Genomic DNA, 19,574 nt, shown 5'->3' with positions numbered 1-19,574 from the left:
CGATTATTGTTATCCCAATTGATACGCTTTACAAAAGGAATTTTCTTGAATTAAAGGGCACATCATCAATAATAATTCCGTTTAAATGAACCAAGATGAAAAACCATACCCCCTCAAAAAAGAAGAAGAAGAAAAACCATAGGATATAAGCATTAAAATAAATGTGATAAAAAAGATTTAACAAGAAACAAAAGGAGGAAAAAGAAAAGAAAAAAAAGGGTAGGATCGGGCAAAGAAAATAAAATAAAATGGGCCTCAACTCAACACCTGAATTAGAGAGTGAAAGGTTCCTCAAAAAAAAAAAAAAAAGAATTAGAGAGTGAGTGAGAAGGGCTGAACACAAAATCTTATACCCTAACTACTGCTATATCTTCGGTTTCTTTCTTCTTCTACAAGAAACACCCAACTCTTCTGCACATAAAATCTGTCTCTCACCCACACTGTGCTTGAAAAGCCTGAACTCATCAATGATTACCAAAAAAAGCACAATGGTACTGCCTCTTTTCAAGCTTGGAACACTAGCCCTAAGAACTATCTCCAAACCCATTGCTAATAGGCTCAAAAAAGAGGCTGGCTTGCACCCCACGTTCCGCCAGTTCATCATCAATATTGCCCAGGTTTTTTTTTTTTTTTTTTTCACCCTTTTCTTTTGTTTTTAAAATTTTTCTTTCATACATAATCCTCATTGGCCTGCACCCTTTTGTTTTTTTTAGTGATTGACTTTGCATGGATTGTAGAAAGGCATGTCTAAGATATATCTGAAAGCATTTTTTTTTTTAAATGACCAAACCAACAAAATCATAGGGTCGGTTTTAATTCCTCATACAGTGATGTTAATATCTTGATTAAGGATCTCACACTACAATAGTGGGGGTTTTGTACACGGTCTTTTTTTATAAATACAACCTAATTGTGCTACAGTAATTGACTATGTCACGGACAATAATTTACTTCATCTCCTTGATTTGATCTTTAGTCATAACATATATAGAATGGTCTCAATGTCTGTCTCAGACCACTTAGACCTGTCTGACTTAGAAAAAAGATAGGCCATGGCCAATTTGATAGAATTCGAATTATGTGATTTTTGAATATTCAAGACTATTGAATTGTGTCTTAATTTTTAGAATCTGCATGATCTCACAAATGTTAATTGCAGTATTAGTCTAAGGTTGGTATGACATCTTCAGGGTTTCAAGAAGAATATTGAATTTCAGTTTTTTATGAGTAATGGAGTTAAGCTTACTGCCCAACTCATTAGACTTTTATAGTTTTATTACTACTCAAACAACCTCACGCGGATTAATTTGTGGCTTTGTTCATCCTTTTTCTCCTACATAGTTCCTGTAATTCTTTCTGCACACATACAACAAACTGAGCATCTTGGATATCCATTGAAATGGAATGTTTTCAATTTGTTGGGATAACACATCTGAAGCCATAATACGTGGTCCATAAATTCATGGAGTGGGGGAATAGGGAAGATGTATTATTTCACAAGTTGGTGTTAATAATTCAAACAATAAAATTCGTGACAACCTTAACATGACAATTGGGCCTCAACAAAATAAACCGATGCCAAAAATTAATAGAATCCTTGTTACTTATTGGCATGTCTGCGCCTTTAATAAAGAGTGGTCTTGGATTCAATCCATAGAGAGAAGGCTGCCCCTACTATATAGCCTATACATGTTGACTAAAAACTTTTTTTTTTTTTTTTTAATCTCAAGAAAATACATGTTGACTAATTTGCCATGTTATTTCCAAATACACTTTTTTTTTGGAGTTCACGATTACACCTTCCAATTTCATGGTTATACTATTTGGAATCAGGCAAACCATCGCTTCACAACGACAGTGCAAAGACGCTTATATGGACATGCAACTAATGCATTGATCCGCCCTCTGGATGAAGGAAGAGCTGTTCAACTTGCTTCTGAACTTTTTGGGGAACTTTTTGTGTTCACGGTAATTACTATACCCTCTCTCATACTCTATCCTCATTATCTGCTTCAAAAAATAATTTATGTTATGCAAAGACAAATATATGCAAGCTTTCACCATCACTTACAGAGTGAGACCTAATATAAATTCTATACCATTCATCCTGATGTGGGATGCAGAAGCGTTAAGAAACAAAACACGTCTACTTCTAGAAAACAAGAAACAAAACACATTTGCTTCTGAAAATAACCTCGAATCCACAAAAGTTCCTTGAATCCACAAGGAAAAAGGGTCTGGAATTCACCAGAAAATAGAAAAATTCTGAATTTTATTGATTGAATAATTGTTTAAAAAAATGTTTATAGATTTAAGGGCCTATTTGAGGGCTTCGTAAGACTTGACAAACAAGAAAATATATTATAAAATAACTCCTAATTGATACCTAATTATAACAAGAACCAAATTTGACCTAAAAAGCATTAAAAACACCTAAAAACAAGAAAATAAATGCCCTAAACCTAAATAACGAAAATTACAAAAAAAAATACCAAAAATAATAAATTACAATAATTAAATAGTAAATTGTGTCATACATCAGACCCCTCCACTTGAAAGTTGAAACAAACTCGTACTCGAGTTCATCTTTGAAATCTAAAATCTTCTTTTCTAAATAAACAAATACTTTGAATACTTGAGCCCCTTGATCTTCTTTCTATACTTGCAACTCATCAATGGAATCAACAAATCAACTTGAATTTCTTTTTCCTTGGTCTTCATGTAATTGTAGAGATTTATCAAATAAGAACTGACAATTGAATCAAATCTACCAACCCCAATAAAATCAATAAACTTCGGTGTATCGCTTACAACCAAAGTAAAAGGATCTTAAGTTTGATAATCATATGATTTGATTTCATTGAGACCCCTGAAACTTTACTCTTCAATTTCTTTTTATATGGTTTCTACCATCTCAACTTCAAGATCTTTCTCTATAATAGGATCTTCATTATTCTCTTCCACAAGAATCTTGATTTTAGGATCTTCTTCCAAAACAAGTTCTTCATTAATTTCCTCACAAATCTCTATATTTTGTTCTTTGACTTCTACATAATCTTCAAGAACATTATTTTCTTCAACATGCAATTCTTCCTTTAATTGTGGAATATATGGCTCTTCAAAATAATTCAAGTACGAGCTTCTTGGCTAATGATAATCTTGTTTTGTATACGACAAAAGTTCATCACAATCCAAAGAATAAAAGTTTATAGCAAGCATCTTTTTCATCTTTGGCCATGAACGAATTTTGTCTTTACTTCGTCTAATTCTATCAGTATTTGTTCCCACCAACATAAGGCATATTCATTAAGTTTATATAAAGCAAGTTTAACTTTTCTCATCTCACAAATATTCTCATAGTCAAATAAATCCTCTAGATCCAGTAACCAATCAAGAAAATTTTCTTTATAAAAATAACCATTAAAACTTGCAATTCTTCTATAAGGTCTATATGAAATTTGCTTACCAATAGTTTGCCCATGAGTTATGTCTCTGCAACAATTATCCCTATTGTTTCCATGCCCCAACGACGGCATTCTAGTAAAGATATTTGTGAGTGCTAGTTGTACATCACATAATACTTGCTAAGTTTTTTTTGTCACCGGAATTGCTACCGTTTCATACATCAACCACCAGACCAGGTAAGTCAAGGCTCTGATATCAACTGATGCAGAATGCGAAAGTGTCAAGAAGCAAAACTCATCTACTTCTAGAAAACAAGAAACAAAACACGTTTTCTTCTTAAAATAACCTCAAATCCATGAGGATTCCTTGAATCCACAAGTGGGGGTGTCCACGAGTCGATCCGGGTCGGGTTTGTGCCCAACCCAGAACCGACCCGACGACATCGTATTTCCGACGAGAAAACCCACCGCCGACCGCAAAAACTAACAGGTCAGGTCGGATCGGAGTTGTTTGATCGGCGGTCGGATCGGTCAAAGTCGACAATGATGCTGCCAGAGATTCCATTTTGATGGCGATCTGTATTTTTCACTGCATCTTCGCTGGATTTGTACAAAAATCACTAGATCTAAGCAAAAAAACATCAAATCGTCACCTAATTTTTGTAAAACTCACAAGATCTAAGCAAAAATACACCAAATTGTCACCGAATTTGAGCAAAAACCATCGGAGTTTTGCCGGATTTGAGCAAAATCCATCATATTTTTAACGGATTTGAGCCTTATTTAAGCAAAACCCACTAGATTGTAGCCGGATCTAAGCGTAAACAACGAGATCTCGCCAAATCCAGTGGAGATTTCATGGATCTAGCTGAAATCTCGCCGGATCTAAAAAATCTCACCGAAAAATGCTATATATCTTGGTCGGTTCGAGTTTCTTTGGGTTTTGGGGAGAAGATCTGAGACCGAACCCGACCAAATCGAATTCTGGAGAAGAAAACCCACCACCCACCACCGGAGTAGTCAGATCAGCCGGTGGTCGGCCTGGGTTCGATCGGATTTTCCAGGTGGGTTGGGCCACTGGTTGAGTTGGACACCCCTATCCAGAAGGGTCCCTGAATCCACAAGAAGAAAGAGTCTAGAATCCACCAAAAAATAAAAAGACAAAAGTCTGAATTTTATTAATTGAATAATTTTTAAAAAAAGTTTACAGACTTAAAGGCTTATTTAAGGGCTCTATAAAATTTGACAGATAAGAAAATATATTTTAAAATAACTCCTAATTGATACCTAGTCATAATAGGAATCAAATTTGACCTAAAAAATATTAAAAGCACCTAAAAACAAATAAATAAATACTACCCTAAACCTAAAATAATGAAAATTACAAAAAAAATTACCAAAAATAATAAATTACAATAATTAAATAGTAAACTGTGTCCTAGCTACATCACATCCCCCAAAAAAAAAAAGGTTGTATGTAACGGTGGGAAAATTAGGTTCTTTTAAGTTGATAAAGTTCCCCTGCTTGTCTACTTAGGTTGCAGGTATTTTATTGATATATGAGGTGCATAGAAGTTCTAGAGCAGAAGCTAGAAAGGAAGAAAAAAGGAAGCAAGAAATGGAGGTAAGTGACATGGCAACTGTTTCTCCGTCACACTACTTGATGCTTAAATTATGAGTTCCTAGTCAAGATTTTAGTAACTCTGGTATAATAATAAAAAAGTAACGACTGTACTTTTTTATATGCTTTCCAATATGTTTTAACTGTTTTTTGTAGAGAGTGCATGTTGAATTGGCTGTGTTGCGAAGTATATTTTGATTTTTGAATTTATCTGTAATCAAATGCGAATATACTGATCACAAAAGTTCCAATCTAATGGTAAGCTACATTTTATTTAGTATGTGCAGTGAGTACAAATTCAATCAGTCAAAAGAAAAACGAAAGAAGAAAAAAGATGTTACAACTCAGATGGCTGTCTATTCATCCGTAGAACTATGTCTGATTAACATAATGTTCAAAAGGGTTTCACCAAAAAACCATTATGACAGCAGTAAAAACCAAAAATCTTTATAGCCCTTCTTGGAAAATCCAGTATAGTCTTGTAGGTTGCATCTGTTTGTCAGTTTGTTGGAAGTCAGCTAAAAGCTCTATCAATGTTGTTATCGATGTCGTTATCTTTATCAATTTTCTCGAGATTACTCTATTTTCCTGTTGTCATCGTTTTGTGACAAATTGAAAGAAATGCAACGTGCAACTTTTGTTTCTTAATGTCATATTCAACACCATGAGAGTTGGTTAAGATTATCCATTATGCTCCCTTAGATATAAACTGTAACCACTTTTTACACTTTACTAGGCACTGAAGCAAAAGAACAAAGATTTAGAAAGAGAATTGGAAGTTCTAAAGTACAGACAATCTGCGCGAGGAAGAGGCTATTTAGATTTTGTCAAACTCTGGCAGGCCGGTACATTGGAAGGACATAAGTGGGGAAGACCTAGTTATATGAATGCAATGTGACTCTTACACCATTATGTATTTTTTCTTTTGGTTCCATGAATTAGAAGCTTTGGCTCTTCCTTGGCTTTAGATATTTTTTGGCCAAATTGAGTTCTATTGCTAAAAAGTTCATAAATGAAACCAACACTGAACTGATATTAATTAAAGTTTTCGAATATTCTATTGTGGTTTTTTGAAAATGCAGAATTAGGAAGGCTGTTCTTAATAAACTAGTTTCGGAAGTAAGAGCATTAATGCTGTTAGATGATGTATCATATGTTTCATCTTGGTGACATGCAACTATCAAATTAATATCGGCGTCTAAAAAAAGTAGGCCTTTTTGTTCTCCATATTGATCTATGGGAAATTTTAAAATATTCTGGTTGTACTCATTCATCTCACATAAATAGTGTATTTCACCATAAATTAAATTAATGAGATCTAATATTATGTGAGAGGAAGGAGTAAGACATTTACTGTATCCTATAATAAAAACACCACAACTTATTTAACACACGGGGCATTGGAAGTCTCAGTAGGCACTAAGCCCGTTTGGGAATGCTATAGCAATTAGAGTTTGCTAGGGGTGTCAAATGGGTGGGTTTGGGTCAGTTTAGGGTGGGCATAATTGGGTTGGGTATATAAAACTCATTTACCCATTAAAACCCATTTAACTAATTTGTTTCTAACCCAAACCCAACCCAACCCAATTATTGTGAGTAAACCCCAACCCACCCAATTACCCAATTATCAAAATTACCAAAATGCCTCCTAAAGTGAAAAACTCAAATCTCACTGCTCCACCCAGCCTAATGACCTTCTCTAGTTCAAAAAGTGAGTTTGGAAAATTTCATCAAATCTCCCAAAAAAAAAAAAATCACAGTAATCCAAAACTCTAATTTTCATCAAATCTCAAACTCCAATTTTCTCAGCAACCAAACACTCCCCAAGCCCCAAGAAATAGAAGTGGAAAGTATAATGCCAGAGACTCAAACTCCCACCAAAAAAATCTCTACACTCCTCTCACAGTAATCCATGCGCCGGCGCATGTCAGAGATCTCGGTGATTCGCTCCTCGTCCCTGGGGATCAGCTCGTGCACGTTGATCCACGCGCCGGTGTGCTGCCTAATCGTCTTGATGATGCTCCCGGACTTCCCGATCACCCCTCCGGCCTTCAAGTCATTGCACAGAATCCGGAATGACGTCGTCACAGTCAACAACGGGTCCGGCTGGGGCTTCACGGCTCGACCCGACTCGCCTCTGTGGCGGTGGTGAGGCGGGCCTGGTGGAGCTGGAGCCGCCGCGTTGTGGTGGTTGTACCGATTTTTTTGCCTTGCTTTGTCTCTTTGTTCTCTATTTGTTTCTTGGGAAAATGGGATTTTTTTTCAAACTTGGAAACCTTAGAAAATGGAAGAAGAGAAGAGAGGCTGAAAGAGGAGCAGGGGATGAGTTTTTTATTTTTATTTTGGATGGGAAGGGATGGGTTGAATTTAGATTAATTGTTTTTGGGTTAAATGGGGTTCAATGGGTTTTTACTTAAAACCCAATAATTAATGGGTCTAATTAGGTTGATACCCATTTAACCCAAATAATAATTGGGTGGGTTTGGGTTCAATTAGAGTGGGTGGGTTTGGGCGAGTAAATGGGTTTGGGCTTATTTTACCACCCTTAGAGTTTGCTAGCAAATGGAGAACACCAGCACCCATCCTATTAAAGATACTAACAACCTAGAGAACGACTTTTTGAAGGAAAATTTGAGGAAGAAAATGTATGCAGAGGTTATCTCGGATGCCACCATGCAGGAATTAGAGGGAGGTGAAGACAAAGATTTAGCGGATGAGGGTTCTGAGGACGACGTCGAAAGGACTGACCGGGAACAAACGAGCGAGGAGCAACACCGCGATGAGGATGACGTGAACACAAAAGCATGGGAAATCATAATCACAGCAGAAATGAAGCGTAAGATGGTAGGGCCCTGGCAAACTAGTGTCATCCTCAAACTTATGGGTAAACAATTAGGTTATCATGCTCTTCAATCCAGGTTAGTCAGTATATGGAGACCAACAGGTAACATGCAATTTATTGATATTGGTTACGAATTCTATATTATGAAATTTGAAGCTCTCAAAGATTATCATCATGCACTCATGGATGGTCCCTGGTTTGTGGGAGATCAATACCTCCATGTCCAGGCATGGGAGGCTGACTTTCATCCATGCACAGCCAAAGTGACGACTACGGCTGTTTGGATTCGGTTGGAACAACTGTCCATAGAATATTACCATCCGGATTTTTTTAAAACATGTGGTATTAAACTAGGAAAACTTCTTAAGATAGATGCTATAACCAGCTCCGCCATTCACAGACGTTTTGCCTAATGGCAGCGCCACGTGCAACTCAAGATGTTCCCAGGAACACCTTGACCTGAAAAAAAAATAAAACTTTTTTTTATAAATTTTTTTTATATTTGCTCTGTATTAGGAACACCCTCAATCACAAAATTAGGAACACCCTCAGATTAAAAAAAAAAAATTATTTGTTCTACTTTCAAGCCAAAAAAAAAAAAGCCAAAAAAAAAAATTTTGTAACAGAGCCAAGACCACGGCAAGCCCAACAGATTACAGAGGTAGCAAACCCATGGATTCTACCCAAAAAAAAAACCACTAAAGGCCTAAAGCAAACCTAAACTCAGTCCCTCAGAGCAATGCCACTTAAGCCTCAAGCCAACAAACGAAGATCGGATCGGTCATAGCTTGCTCGTTCGCCCCTCCGCGTTGTCGTCGCTCATTGCTAACCCTCATCGGAGGACGGAGATCAACAGATCACTCGTCACCTCGTCATTGCCTCAGCAGCCTCAGCCTTCAGGCCTCCCTGCTCGACTGCTCCGGTGCTTCCTCCCTCAAGGTATTTCATTTTCTCTCTCTTTTTCTATTTGACTCTCTCTGTCTCTGTCTCTGTCTCTGTCTCTCTCTCTCTCTCTCTCTCTCTCTCTCTCTCTCTCTCTCTCTCTCTCTCTCTCTCTTTGTGAACTGAAATGAAAATTATGAAATGAATGAAACTCTCTCTCTTTTTATTCTTTAATAAGACTAACTCTCTCTCTTTTTTGAACTAAGTCTGTGATTGGCCAAACTTTAGCTTTATTAATTTTTTTTATCTGTTTTTGACTTTTTGAATTTGGCTTTACCAATTTATCTTATCCGTTGGTGTTGGTGTGTGTAGTGTGCTGGTGTTGGTGTTGGTGAGATATTTATTGTCTTTAGTGTAATGTGTGATTGTGAAATTTTCTATTGGCAGGGGCATCAGGCATGAGGCGTGCTTGTGTGTTGAGTAGGGTGGGGGTAGATGGGCACATAGGGCCGGGTTGCACATTACACTGCCTTAGTGCTTTAATTATTGTGCTACACAGCAGCACATGGGATGTGTAATGTGCACATAAGTGGCTCTTTTAGTGTAATGTGCACATAAGTGGCTCTTTTAGTGTAATGTGCACATGGGGCAAGGGCTAAACAATATAACAAATTAAAGTAGTATAATTAATCATTAATGACAAACAAATTAAAGCAATATAGTTTATTGTTAGGCTAAACAACAATAATTAAAGCAGTATAATTAACCAATACATTATAAAAGACAAACAAATTAAATTATGTTAACCTAAACAATAATTAATAATTTTATAATTAATGAAACAACAATATAACAAATTATAGTTTATAAAAGACAAACAAATTAATGAAACAACTAAACAACAATAATTAATAATTTTATTAATATTTCAGATGAACTTATAGTTTATTGTTTATTCTTTTGCTAGAATTATGGACAAAATATTTGATAAGAAAACCACGTACCCAAGATTCATCTCCTATGCAAGATTCATCTTCATTTTCTAAGCGAGTTCATGTTGACTTTAACTTAGAAAATCTTCCTTCAGATCCTGGGCTACGAGAAAAGATATCATCTTATCATCATAATCATCATGATGAAATAAGAAGATATTATTTAACAAAAGACTCTTGTCAACCTGTTTTACACTGTGATGATTACACTATATCATATTTTTCTGGAAAGCCCCGTCGATTTATATCTAAATGGTATAAAAATAGATACTGGTTGGAATATAGTATAGACAAGGATGCAATATTTTGTTTTTATTGCTACCTATTTGAGCAAGATGTTGGTAAGTAAGGAGGAGGTGACACTTTTGTAACGAAGGGATTTAAACTTTGGAATCAGAAAGATAAGTTAAATTCCCATGTTGGAGGAGTTAATAGTGCTCATAACCAAGCTGTCCAGAAGAGTGAAGATCTATTGAAGGAAAAGCAACACATTCAAAGTGTTTTGGTTACGCAATCAAATCAAGATAAAATTGAATATCGGATTCAATTAAATGCAATAGTTGATTGCATAAGATTCCTTTTATGCCGAGGATTAGCTTTTCGTAGTCACGATGAATCTCAACGTTCAAGTGATAAAATAAATTTTCTTGAGCTTCTACAATTTTTGGGGGATCACAATGAAGTGTTGCAAAAAGCTCCAAAAATTTGCAAGCTTACCCACCCTGATATTCAAAAAGACATTATGAATGCAATTGCACGTGAAACACTCAAAGCCATCATCAAGGATCTTGACAATGGGTTCTTTTCAATATTAGTCGATGAGTCACGTGATATCTCAATGAAAGAACAAATGGCCCTCGTTCTTCGTTATGTGAACAAAAAAGGAATTATTATAGAGCAGTTCCTTGGTATTGTACATGTAGCAAGTACCACCGCTTTGTCACTCAAACATGCGATTGAATGTTTACTTTGTGAACATAATTTGAGTTTATCAAACCTACATGGGCAAGGTTATGACGGGGCTAGTAATATGCAAGGTGATATCGATGGTCTCAAAACTTTAAATTTGAAAGAGAATAAGTCAGCATTTTATGTCCATTGTTTTGCTCATCAACTTCAATTGACACTTGTTGTCATTACTAAAAATCACATTAACATTGCTGAATTTTTTTATGTGGTTAGTAATTTAGTAACTGTTGTTGGAGGCTCTTGTAAGAGACAAGATGCTCTTCAAGATGGACAATTTGCCAAAATTAAAGAAGATTTAGAGAATGGTGTATGTAGAAGTGGGCAAGGTTTGAATCAAGAGACAAATCTTAAACGTCCTGGTGATACACATTGGGGATCATATTATGGGACTATTCTCAACTTGATTTTGATGTTCTCTGCTGTTGTTGATGTACTTGAGATTATTGAAGAAGATGGCATCTCCGATCAAGAAGTTGAAGCTCGATTTATTATGAGGTCAATTTTATCTTTTGAATTTTTCTTTGCTCTACACTTGATGAAAAACATTTTAGGGATCACAAATGAGTTGTCAATAGCATTGCAAAAAAAAAAAAATTCAAGATATAGTAAATGCTATGGATCTTGTTAAAGTGTCTAAGCAACGATTGCAAGTGATAAGAGATGATGAATGGATATCTTTATTGACTGAAGTGTCTTCGTTTTGTACCACACATGATATTCCTATCTTCAACATGGATGAAATATTTGTAGTTAGTGGGAGGCCACGACGCAACACCCAACAAAATACAAATTTACATTATTATCGTGTTGAGCTATTCTACACAATCATAGATATGTAACTTCAAGAGCTTAACAACCATTTTTCAAAGGCGAATACTGATTTGCTACTTTGTATGGCTTGCTTGAATCCAAGTAATTCATTTGTGGCTTTTGATAAGGAAAAGTTGATTCGTCTAGCAAAGTTCTATTCATCTGATTTTCTTAGGACAAATATCTTGGCACTTGACTCTCAACTACAGAATTACATTTTTGAAATGCGCAGCAATGACTTGTTTTTAGAGCTTCAAGGAGTTAGTGAACTTACCGAAAAGTTAGTGAACACAAGGAAGCATAAGACTTATCCATTAGTTTATTTGCTTGTGAAGTTAGCTTTGACACTTTCTGTCGCTACTACAACAGTTGAAAGAAGTTTTTCAGCAATGAAATATATAAAGAATGAACTGCGCAATTGAATGGGAGATCAGTAGATGAATGATTACTTGGTTGTGTATATTGAAAAATATTTAGCTTGTAGCATTGATAATGAGACTATCATGCAACGATTTTAAAATATGAAAACTCGTAGAAGGCAATTGTAAACTTTATGTATTTGCATGTTTTTTTATTGTTGCTGTTGTCAATATATAAAATTTTCTTTTTATTAGATTGTGTAATTTATGCTTGTTAAGGAACACCTTGGAAAAAATTCCTGGAGTTGCCACTGGTTTTGCCTGACTATGCGTTCAGATAGACATTAATAAGTTGTTGCCAAAATGTATTAAAATTGGTACATTTTGGCAAGATATTGTATATGAAAATGTACCTATTTTATGCTATTGATTGGCCTAATAAATGCCATTGTCCAAACGAACCCATTAGATACCATCATCCACCCAGACTCAACATGGACAATGGAAGAGAAGCCATAAAGAGAACATTCAATATCCCGAACGATTATGAATCAGCAAGAAGACCATTGGGAGACCCATCAAAGCCCACATTGAATGAGCCCAAAGGCGTTACAAAAGAGGCACTTATGCCACCATAAATAGGGTACAATGGCTAGAAGAAAAAGAGATATATATATATATATATATATATGCACTTTAGAACTAAACAAGGTACATACACACAAAAATACTGATACTTTTACTATTCATTCTAGCCTCACAAGCCCTCTCTGCCGATTTCATTCACTGACTTTATCATCGGAGACTCTGTGGCCGGCACCACACCGATGACCACTCAGAGAGGACTCTGTTCTTAACCTTGTAGGTACAAAGACGAAACTCGTGCTAACCTATCTAAACGAACCTAATCAACTGACAATCTCAGCATCATCAGTTTGACGCTGTTTGTGGGACAACAATTTTGTACTTAGATTCGAAAGTGTAGTTCCATTCAAATCGGAATGACGATGAAGACAACTATAGAAGGAATGACCACCGACGACCAAATACCCCTGAGGAAGCGAATTCAGACCTCCTCAGGGAAATGAGAAGAGAGATGGATGAGCTAAGAAGTGCAATAAGGGAGAAAACAGATCGAACTTAGACAGAATGGTTAGGAGGACGGACTTGCCTTTCATAACGAGGGTCCTGGAATGCCCAATGCCGTCAAAGTTTCATCTCCTATAGCTCAAATCATTCGAAGGTCTAAAAGATCCGCTGGATCACATCACCATCTTTAAGACAACTCTGGGTCTTCAACAGTCCCCTGACAAGATACTGTGTCGTTCCTTCCTCACCACTCTCAAAGGAGCAACGCGAATGTGGTTCAGTAAGCTACCAACCTCGTCCATTGACAGCTTCGAGCAATAAGGCAATTCTTTCGTACACCATTTTGTTAGTGGACAACACATAAAAAGGCCAGCAGACCATCTGCTCACCATCAGGCAAGGGGAGAAGAAAACCTTGAGGTCAAATATGAAGCGTTTCACCAGAGAAATCTTGGAGATAGATGAAGCGGACAACAAAGTATAGCTAATGACCTTCAAAGTTGGATTGAAATCTAGAGAATTCGTGGTTGCACTCGCGAAAAGCCCTCCTCAGACGATGGCGGAAATGCTGTTGAAAGCTCAGAAGTGCATGAACGCCGAAGACGCCCTAGCAACAATAGGGGATGAGGAGAAGCCCAAAGAGAGAGAAGGAAAGGGAGAAGACCGGAGGGGACGTAAAAGAGCCAGGGGAGACCGTTATGGTACTGATGGAAACAAGTGGAGAGATGATAAAACTCCTCAGACGATAAAATTTACCCCTTTGGTTATGTCTGTTGACAAAATTTCAATGTAGATTAAGGACGAGAATTACCTTAAGTGGCCAAGGCCACTGCATTCATCACCCAATGTGTGCAACAAGAAGAGATATTGTCATTTTCACAAAGACCACGGTCATTACACTGAAAATTGCAGAGACCTGAAAGAGCAAATAGAAGAACTCATTCGGAAGAGGAAGCTGTAGAAGTTTGTGAAGAGGGGGGAATCCAGCAAATTATGAAATGATAACAAGAAGAAGCATGAAGCTGTTCCCAAGGATGAGGACAACACGTTCAACCGTCCACAAAGTGCGATAGGAGAAATAAAAATGATCACAGGAGGACCGTCCATAGGTGGATCTTTTAAATTCCTCAAGAAGTCACAACAGAGGCAGGTAAATAGTGTCCATAGGATACCACCCCTTAAGTAGAGAAGGACGGATAGGGACATCTTGTTTTTAGGAGAAGATGCCAAAGGGTTGAAGCAGCCGCATGATGACCCCTTAGTTATCATGCTCATGATAGAAGGATTTAACACCAGGAAAGTCCTTATAGACAATGGCAGCTCTGTAGACATTATCTACCTCTTCGCTTTTCAGCAACTGAAGGTAGACCCTAAAAGGTTACGGCTTTTTGAGTCCCTCCTCGTCAGCTTTAGTGGAGATCAGGTGTACCCCAAAGGTATAGTGGTATTGATGGTCACGGTGGGGTCTTACCCCCAACAATTAACTCGTCAGCTCGACTTCTTGGTCGTAGATTACCCCTCCTTGTACAACGTGATAATTGGAAGCCCCACACTCAACCGCTAGAAGGCAGCAACGTCCACCTACTACCTGAAGGTAAAATTCCTAATGAAGAATGGCATGGACGAAGTAAAAGGAAATCAAGTGCTAGCCAGGGAATGCTACCAAGCAATGTTAGCTGCAAAGGAGAACCATACATGGATGATTGAGGAGAAGGAAGAAGAGAAAGTGGAAGCCTTGGAAACTATGGAACTAATAGATGGAGAACCAACGAAGACCACGAGGATAGGGACGACTTTGAGTGATCAGATGAAGAAAAGGCTAGTCTAATTCCTTAAATGGCAATTTGGATATTTTTGCATGGAGTCATGAGGATATGCCAGGCATAGCAACTGAGGTCATCCAACACTGCCTGAATGTAGATCCAGAAAGGAAGCCTGTCCAACAAAGACAACAAGTCTTTACCCCTGAACTAAATAAAGTAATCATGGACAAGGTAAACAAATTGCTGGCGGCAGAGTTTATTCGTGAGGTCTACAATCAAGACTGGCTGGCCAATGTTATCCTAGTAAAGAAAGCAAATGGAAAATGAAGGATGTGCGTAGACTTCACAGACTTGAATAAGGCCTGCCCGAAAGATAGTTTCCTCCTACCAAAAATAGATCAACTTATAGATTCCACAACAAGACACAAGCTCCTCACATTTATGGACACATTCTTGAGGTACAACCAGATCAAGATGTCAGAAGAAGACCAGGAGAAGACTGCTTTCATCACTAGCTAGGGGCTGTACTACTATAAGGTTATGTCCTTCGGACTGAAAAATGCAAGAGCGACCTACCAGAGATTAGTCAACAAAATGTTCAGTAAGCAGATCAGAAGAAACATAGAGGTATACATGGATGACATGCTCGTCAATAGTAAGGAAGAATCTGCACACTTGGACGACCTTAAGGAGACCTTCACTATGCTCAGACAATACTAGATAAAGTTGAATCCCAGCAAGTGCACATTCGAGGTTACATATGGGAAGTTCCTAGGGTTTATGATGTCCCAGAGGGGAATAGAAGCTAACCCAGAAAAGGTGTGAGCCATATTAAAGATGACATTGCCAAGAATGGTGAAAGAAGTTCAAAAATTAACAGGGAGGATTGCAGCACTCAACAAGTTCTTCTCTAAAGTGATAGACAAGTGTTACCCTTCTTCAAGACTCTGAAACAAGCTTTGACCTGGATAGAGGAGTGAAAGAAGGCCTTCCAGGAGCTGAAACACTACCTGAGCAATCCACCACTCTTGAGCCAATCAAAAGAAGGAGAAAACCTATAACTGTATTTAGCAGTATCAACTATAGCCGTGAGTACAGCCTTGATTTGAGAAGAGAATGCAACATAGCTCCCGGTCTACTATGTCAGTCAAGCATTCCAAGGAGCTAGGGCAAAATACCCACGGATCGAAAAGGTTGCATTCGCCCTGATTGTAGCCTCTCGTAAGCTGCGCCCCTACTTCCAGGCAAATACTATTCTAGTAATGACAGATCAGCCCATAAGGAAGTCGATGAACAAGCCCGAAGATGCAGGAAGAATGGTGCAATGGGCAATCAAACTTTGCCAGCAATTAAGGCACAAGCGTTAGCCGACTTTGTCACCAAGTTCACAACCCCTGACTAAGAAAGAGCACAGGACGAGGCAGAGAGATGGACGATCAGGGCCAATGGGTCGTTAGCCCGTAAAAGAGGCGGAGTAAGAGTTATCATCATTACTCCCGAAGGAGATACGCTTAGATATGGAGTTCAACTTTAGTTCCCCGCCACCAAAAAAATGAGGCGAAATACGAGGCAATACTGATGGGATTAAGGATCAGAAAGGCATTGGGAGCCAAAAACCTGCCCTTCCAGAGTGATTCTAAGCCAGTTGTAGGGCAGATAAAAGAGGAATACGAGGCAAAGGAGGATAGGACACAGAAATACCTTAGGCTGATAAACCATCTGGCCCAAGAATTTGATCAGGTAGAGTTTGTACAGGTCCCCAGGAGCCAATATATAAAAGCAGGCGTCGTCAGAAGTGGGGTCGACGATCATAGACTTGAAGATGGAAGTCCAAAAGTGTCCCAGCATTGAAGAATTTCACACTTTCATAGTTCAAAGCGAAAACCGCTAGATGACCCCAATCTTGTCTTTCCTCCGAGACGGATGACTTCCAGTAGATGTCGAAAAGGCCAAGAAAGTCAAGAAGTGAGTAGCCAGGTTCACCATCCTGAACGATGCCCTGTACAAAATGGGGTTCTCTATGCCTTACTTAAAGTGTATCAAAGAAAGTGAAGCTTAGTACATCCTAGAGGAGATTCACGAAGAAGTATGTAGAGACCATGCAGGCCTAAGATCCCTGGTAAGTAAGATCGTTAGAACAGGTTATTTCTGACCTACCATGCAGAGAGACGCAAAGGAGTTCGTTGAACAATGCAACAAGTGTCAAAGGTTTGGGAATGTTCAGCGTATCCCAAGAGAGAAGTTGACGCCCATAACCTCCCCGTGGCCATTCACCCAGTAGGGGATTAACATCATGGGCCCACTACCCCAAGATAAGAGACAGGTTAAATTCCTATTAGTCGCAATTGACTATTTTACTAAATGGGTCAAAGCAAAAGCACTACCAATTATCACAGAAGTGAAGATCCAGAACTTCGTGTGGAAGAATATAGTTTGCAGGTTCAAGATGCCACGGATGATAATATCAAATCATGGATGACAATTCGACAGTCAAGACTTCAAGAACTTTTGCTCAAGACTGGGAATCAAGAACAAATTCTCATCTCCAGGGCACCCTCAAGCCAACAGTCAGACAGAAGTGACAAATCAAACATTGCTGAAGATCATCAAAGTTAGGCTAGAGGAAGCGAAGGGCGTGTGGCTGGAGGAGCTGCCTAATGTCTTATGGGCATACAGAACTACATCGAGGACCCCGATAGGAGAGACGCCCTTCAAACTTACTTACGGCATAGAGGCAGTGATTCCAATCGAAGTAGAAGTCACCAGCATGAGAAGAAAGGCCTTCAACAAAGAAAGTAATGACAATCAATTGAGAGTCAACCTAGACTATTTGGACGAAGTAAGAGATGAAGCATCCCAGAATATGGCAAGATATCAGCAGAAAATGGCAGAGTACTACAACAAAAGAGTGAAGCTCAAAAGACTCAATATAGAAGACCTCATCTTGCGCAGAGTTACACCAGCAACCAAGGATCCAACCCAAGGAAAGCTTGGACCTACTTGGGAAGGACCCTATAAGGTCATCCACTACTCGACACAAGGCAGCTACCACCTTGAGACAATGGATGAGAAGAAGTTACCCCGGCCATGGAACATGGAGCATTTGAAGAAATATCATCAATAGATGTAAAGTACCATTGTATTCATGAAAATAACATCTTCATTTGAAATAAATCAATAAAAGTACCATTCAGCCAATATTCCAACGGATTGTATGCAAGTATAGAGCACTGAAAGTAGCCAAAGTGATAAGATTCCTTAAGTGGATGTAAATCACCTAAAAAGGCTGATAAGATTCCTTAAATGGATGTAAATCACTGACGAAGCCCAAGTGATAAGGTTCCTTAAGTGGATGTAAATCACCTAAAAATGGCTAAGTGATAAAATTCCCTTAGACGGATGTAAATCACTGACAAAGCCAAAGTGATAAGATTCCTAAAATGGATGTAAATCACCTAAAATGGCTAAGTGATAAGATTCCTTAAATGGATGTAAATCACTGATGAAGCCAAAGTAATAAAATTCCTTAAGTGGATGTAAGTCACCCAAAAATGGCTAAGTGATAAAATTCCCTTAGACGGATGTAAATCACTGACAAAACCAAAGTGATAAGATTCCTTAAATGGATGTAAATCACCTAAAAATGGCTAAGTGATAAAATTCCCTTAAACGGATGTAAATCACTGACGAAGCCAAAGTGATAAGATTCCTCAAATGGATATAAATCACCTAAAAAGGAATAAGAGCTAAAATTCCTTAGACGGATACAAGTCATGAACAAAAGCAGATGAGGATTCTCGCAAAAACGCAAGTCACATGCAAATCACCAAGAATGTCAACATGACGACCATAAAAAGAATAGAAGAAGAACCATCAAAGGTATGAAAATAAACCATAGCATAAACATATTTTTTCCATGATCAGCTATTGAAGGCCAAAAACACTGGGCAAAGGACATTATCTTGAAAGCAGTAATTTAAGCCCAAAAAACACTGGGCAAAATGCATTGTCTTGAAAGTAGAATGTAAAGCCCAAAAAACACACTGGGCACCCAAAAACAAAATAAAAACAAAAAATATACTAGATAGATTTTTTAAGTAGCAGCCTCGTCACCACCAGCCACGTCATTAGGAGTGCTCTCTGGAGCATTCCCTTCAGGAGCAACAGCTGCAAACTGAGAAGCCTCGTCCATCTCCATCTCTTTGTCCACCTCCTCGAGGTCCAGACCCTCCAAGTCCACGCTAGTAGGGTGCTTGATGAGATATTGTCGGAGGAGTTCAAAACCTTTGTAATACCAATTGAAAAGAACAGTGTTGTACTCCTCAGTTTGTTGAACGGCCTTGGCAACATTGGTCTTGATTCTCTGATTCACAACTTGGAGTTGCTCGTCCTTCTTCATAGTCAACTACTTCTCAGCCCTCAAGTCGTTGGCCAAAGCCTTAGCCTTCTCCTTGGCGATATTAGCTTCGTCCATGGCGGAAATAAGTTCCCTCCTTAACTTAGCATTCTCTACCTCTAAAGCCTCCACTTTGGACCCTACTGACGTCGCCTTTGCCTCATGACTCAAGTACTCCAACATGATGTGGATCATCTCTCCCAGCACCTGAAAAGGAGATTATGTAAAACACCAAATCTTCAGACCCATGCGCAAGATCAGAAAAGGAAAAAATGAGTAATACAAGTACATCACCTAGACGAGCTTGTGGATATGATGACCCACGATCTCATTGGAGTGTATACCCGAGAGTACCTTGAGATTGTCAGCAATAAAAGCATCATGCGCCCTCATTAGAGCCAGGCCGGCGTTATCCCAAACACTAGACGACCGTGAGTCAGCCTTCTCC

At 38.3% G+C, this 19,574-nt stretch overlaps 1 protein-coding gene across 1 annotated transcript; it reads left to right on the top strand.

Moving 5' to 3' along the window:
- Positions 1-488: 488 nt before the first annotated feature.
- LOC126696075 (OPA3-like protein) lies at positions 489-6,195 on the top strand. The gene is made up of 5 exons (XM_050392857.1): positions 489-617; positions 1,834-1,968; positions 4,942-5,028; positions 5,762-5,919; positions 6,108-6,195. The coding sequence occupies exons 1-5, from the start codon at positions 489-491 to the stop codon at positions 6,193-6,195; spliced, it is 597 nt and encodes a 198-aa protein (XP_050248814.1).
- The last annotated feature ends 13,379 nt before the right edge of the window (positions 6,196-19,574 follow it).

This window comes from Quercus robur, chromosome 8 (genome assembly GCF_932294415.1).
Source record: "Quercus robur chromosome 8, dhQueRobu3.1, whole genome shotgun sequence".
Taxonomy (NCBI): domain Eukaryota; kingdom Viridiplantae; phylum Streptophyta; class Magnoliopsida; order Fagales; family Fagaceae; genus Quercus; species Quercus robur.
Note: the sequence above shows the minus strand (reverse complement) of the source record. Positions and strands in the feature narration are given on the sequence as shown.

Coding starts and splice junctions, on each gene's coding strand:
- LOC126696075 (XM_050392857.1), top strand. CDS start 489: ATGGTACTGCCTCTTTTCAAGCTTGGAACACTAGCCCTAAGAACTATC. Junction 618..1,833: donor TCATCATCAATATTGCCCAG/GTTTTTTTTTTT, acceptor ATTTGGAATCAG/GCAAACCATCGCTTCACAAC. Junction 5,920..6,107: donor CCTAGTTATATGAATGCAAT/GTGACTCTTACA, acceptor TTGAAAATGCAG/AATTAGGAAGGCTGTTCTTA.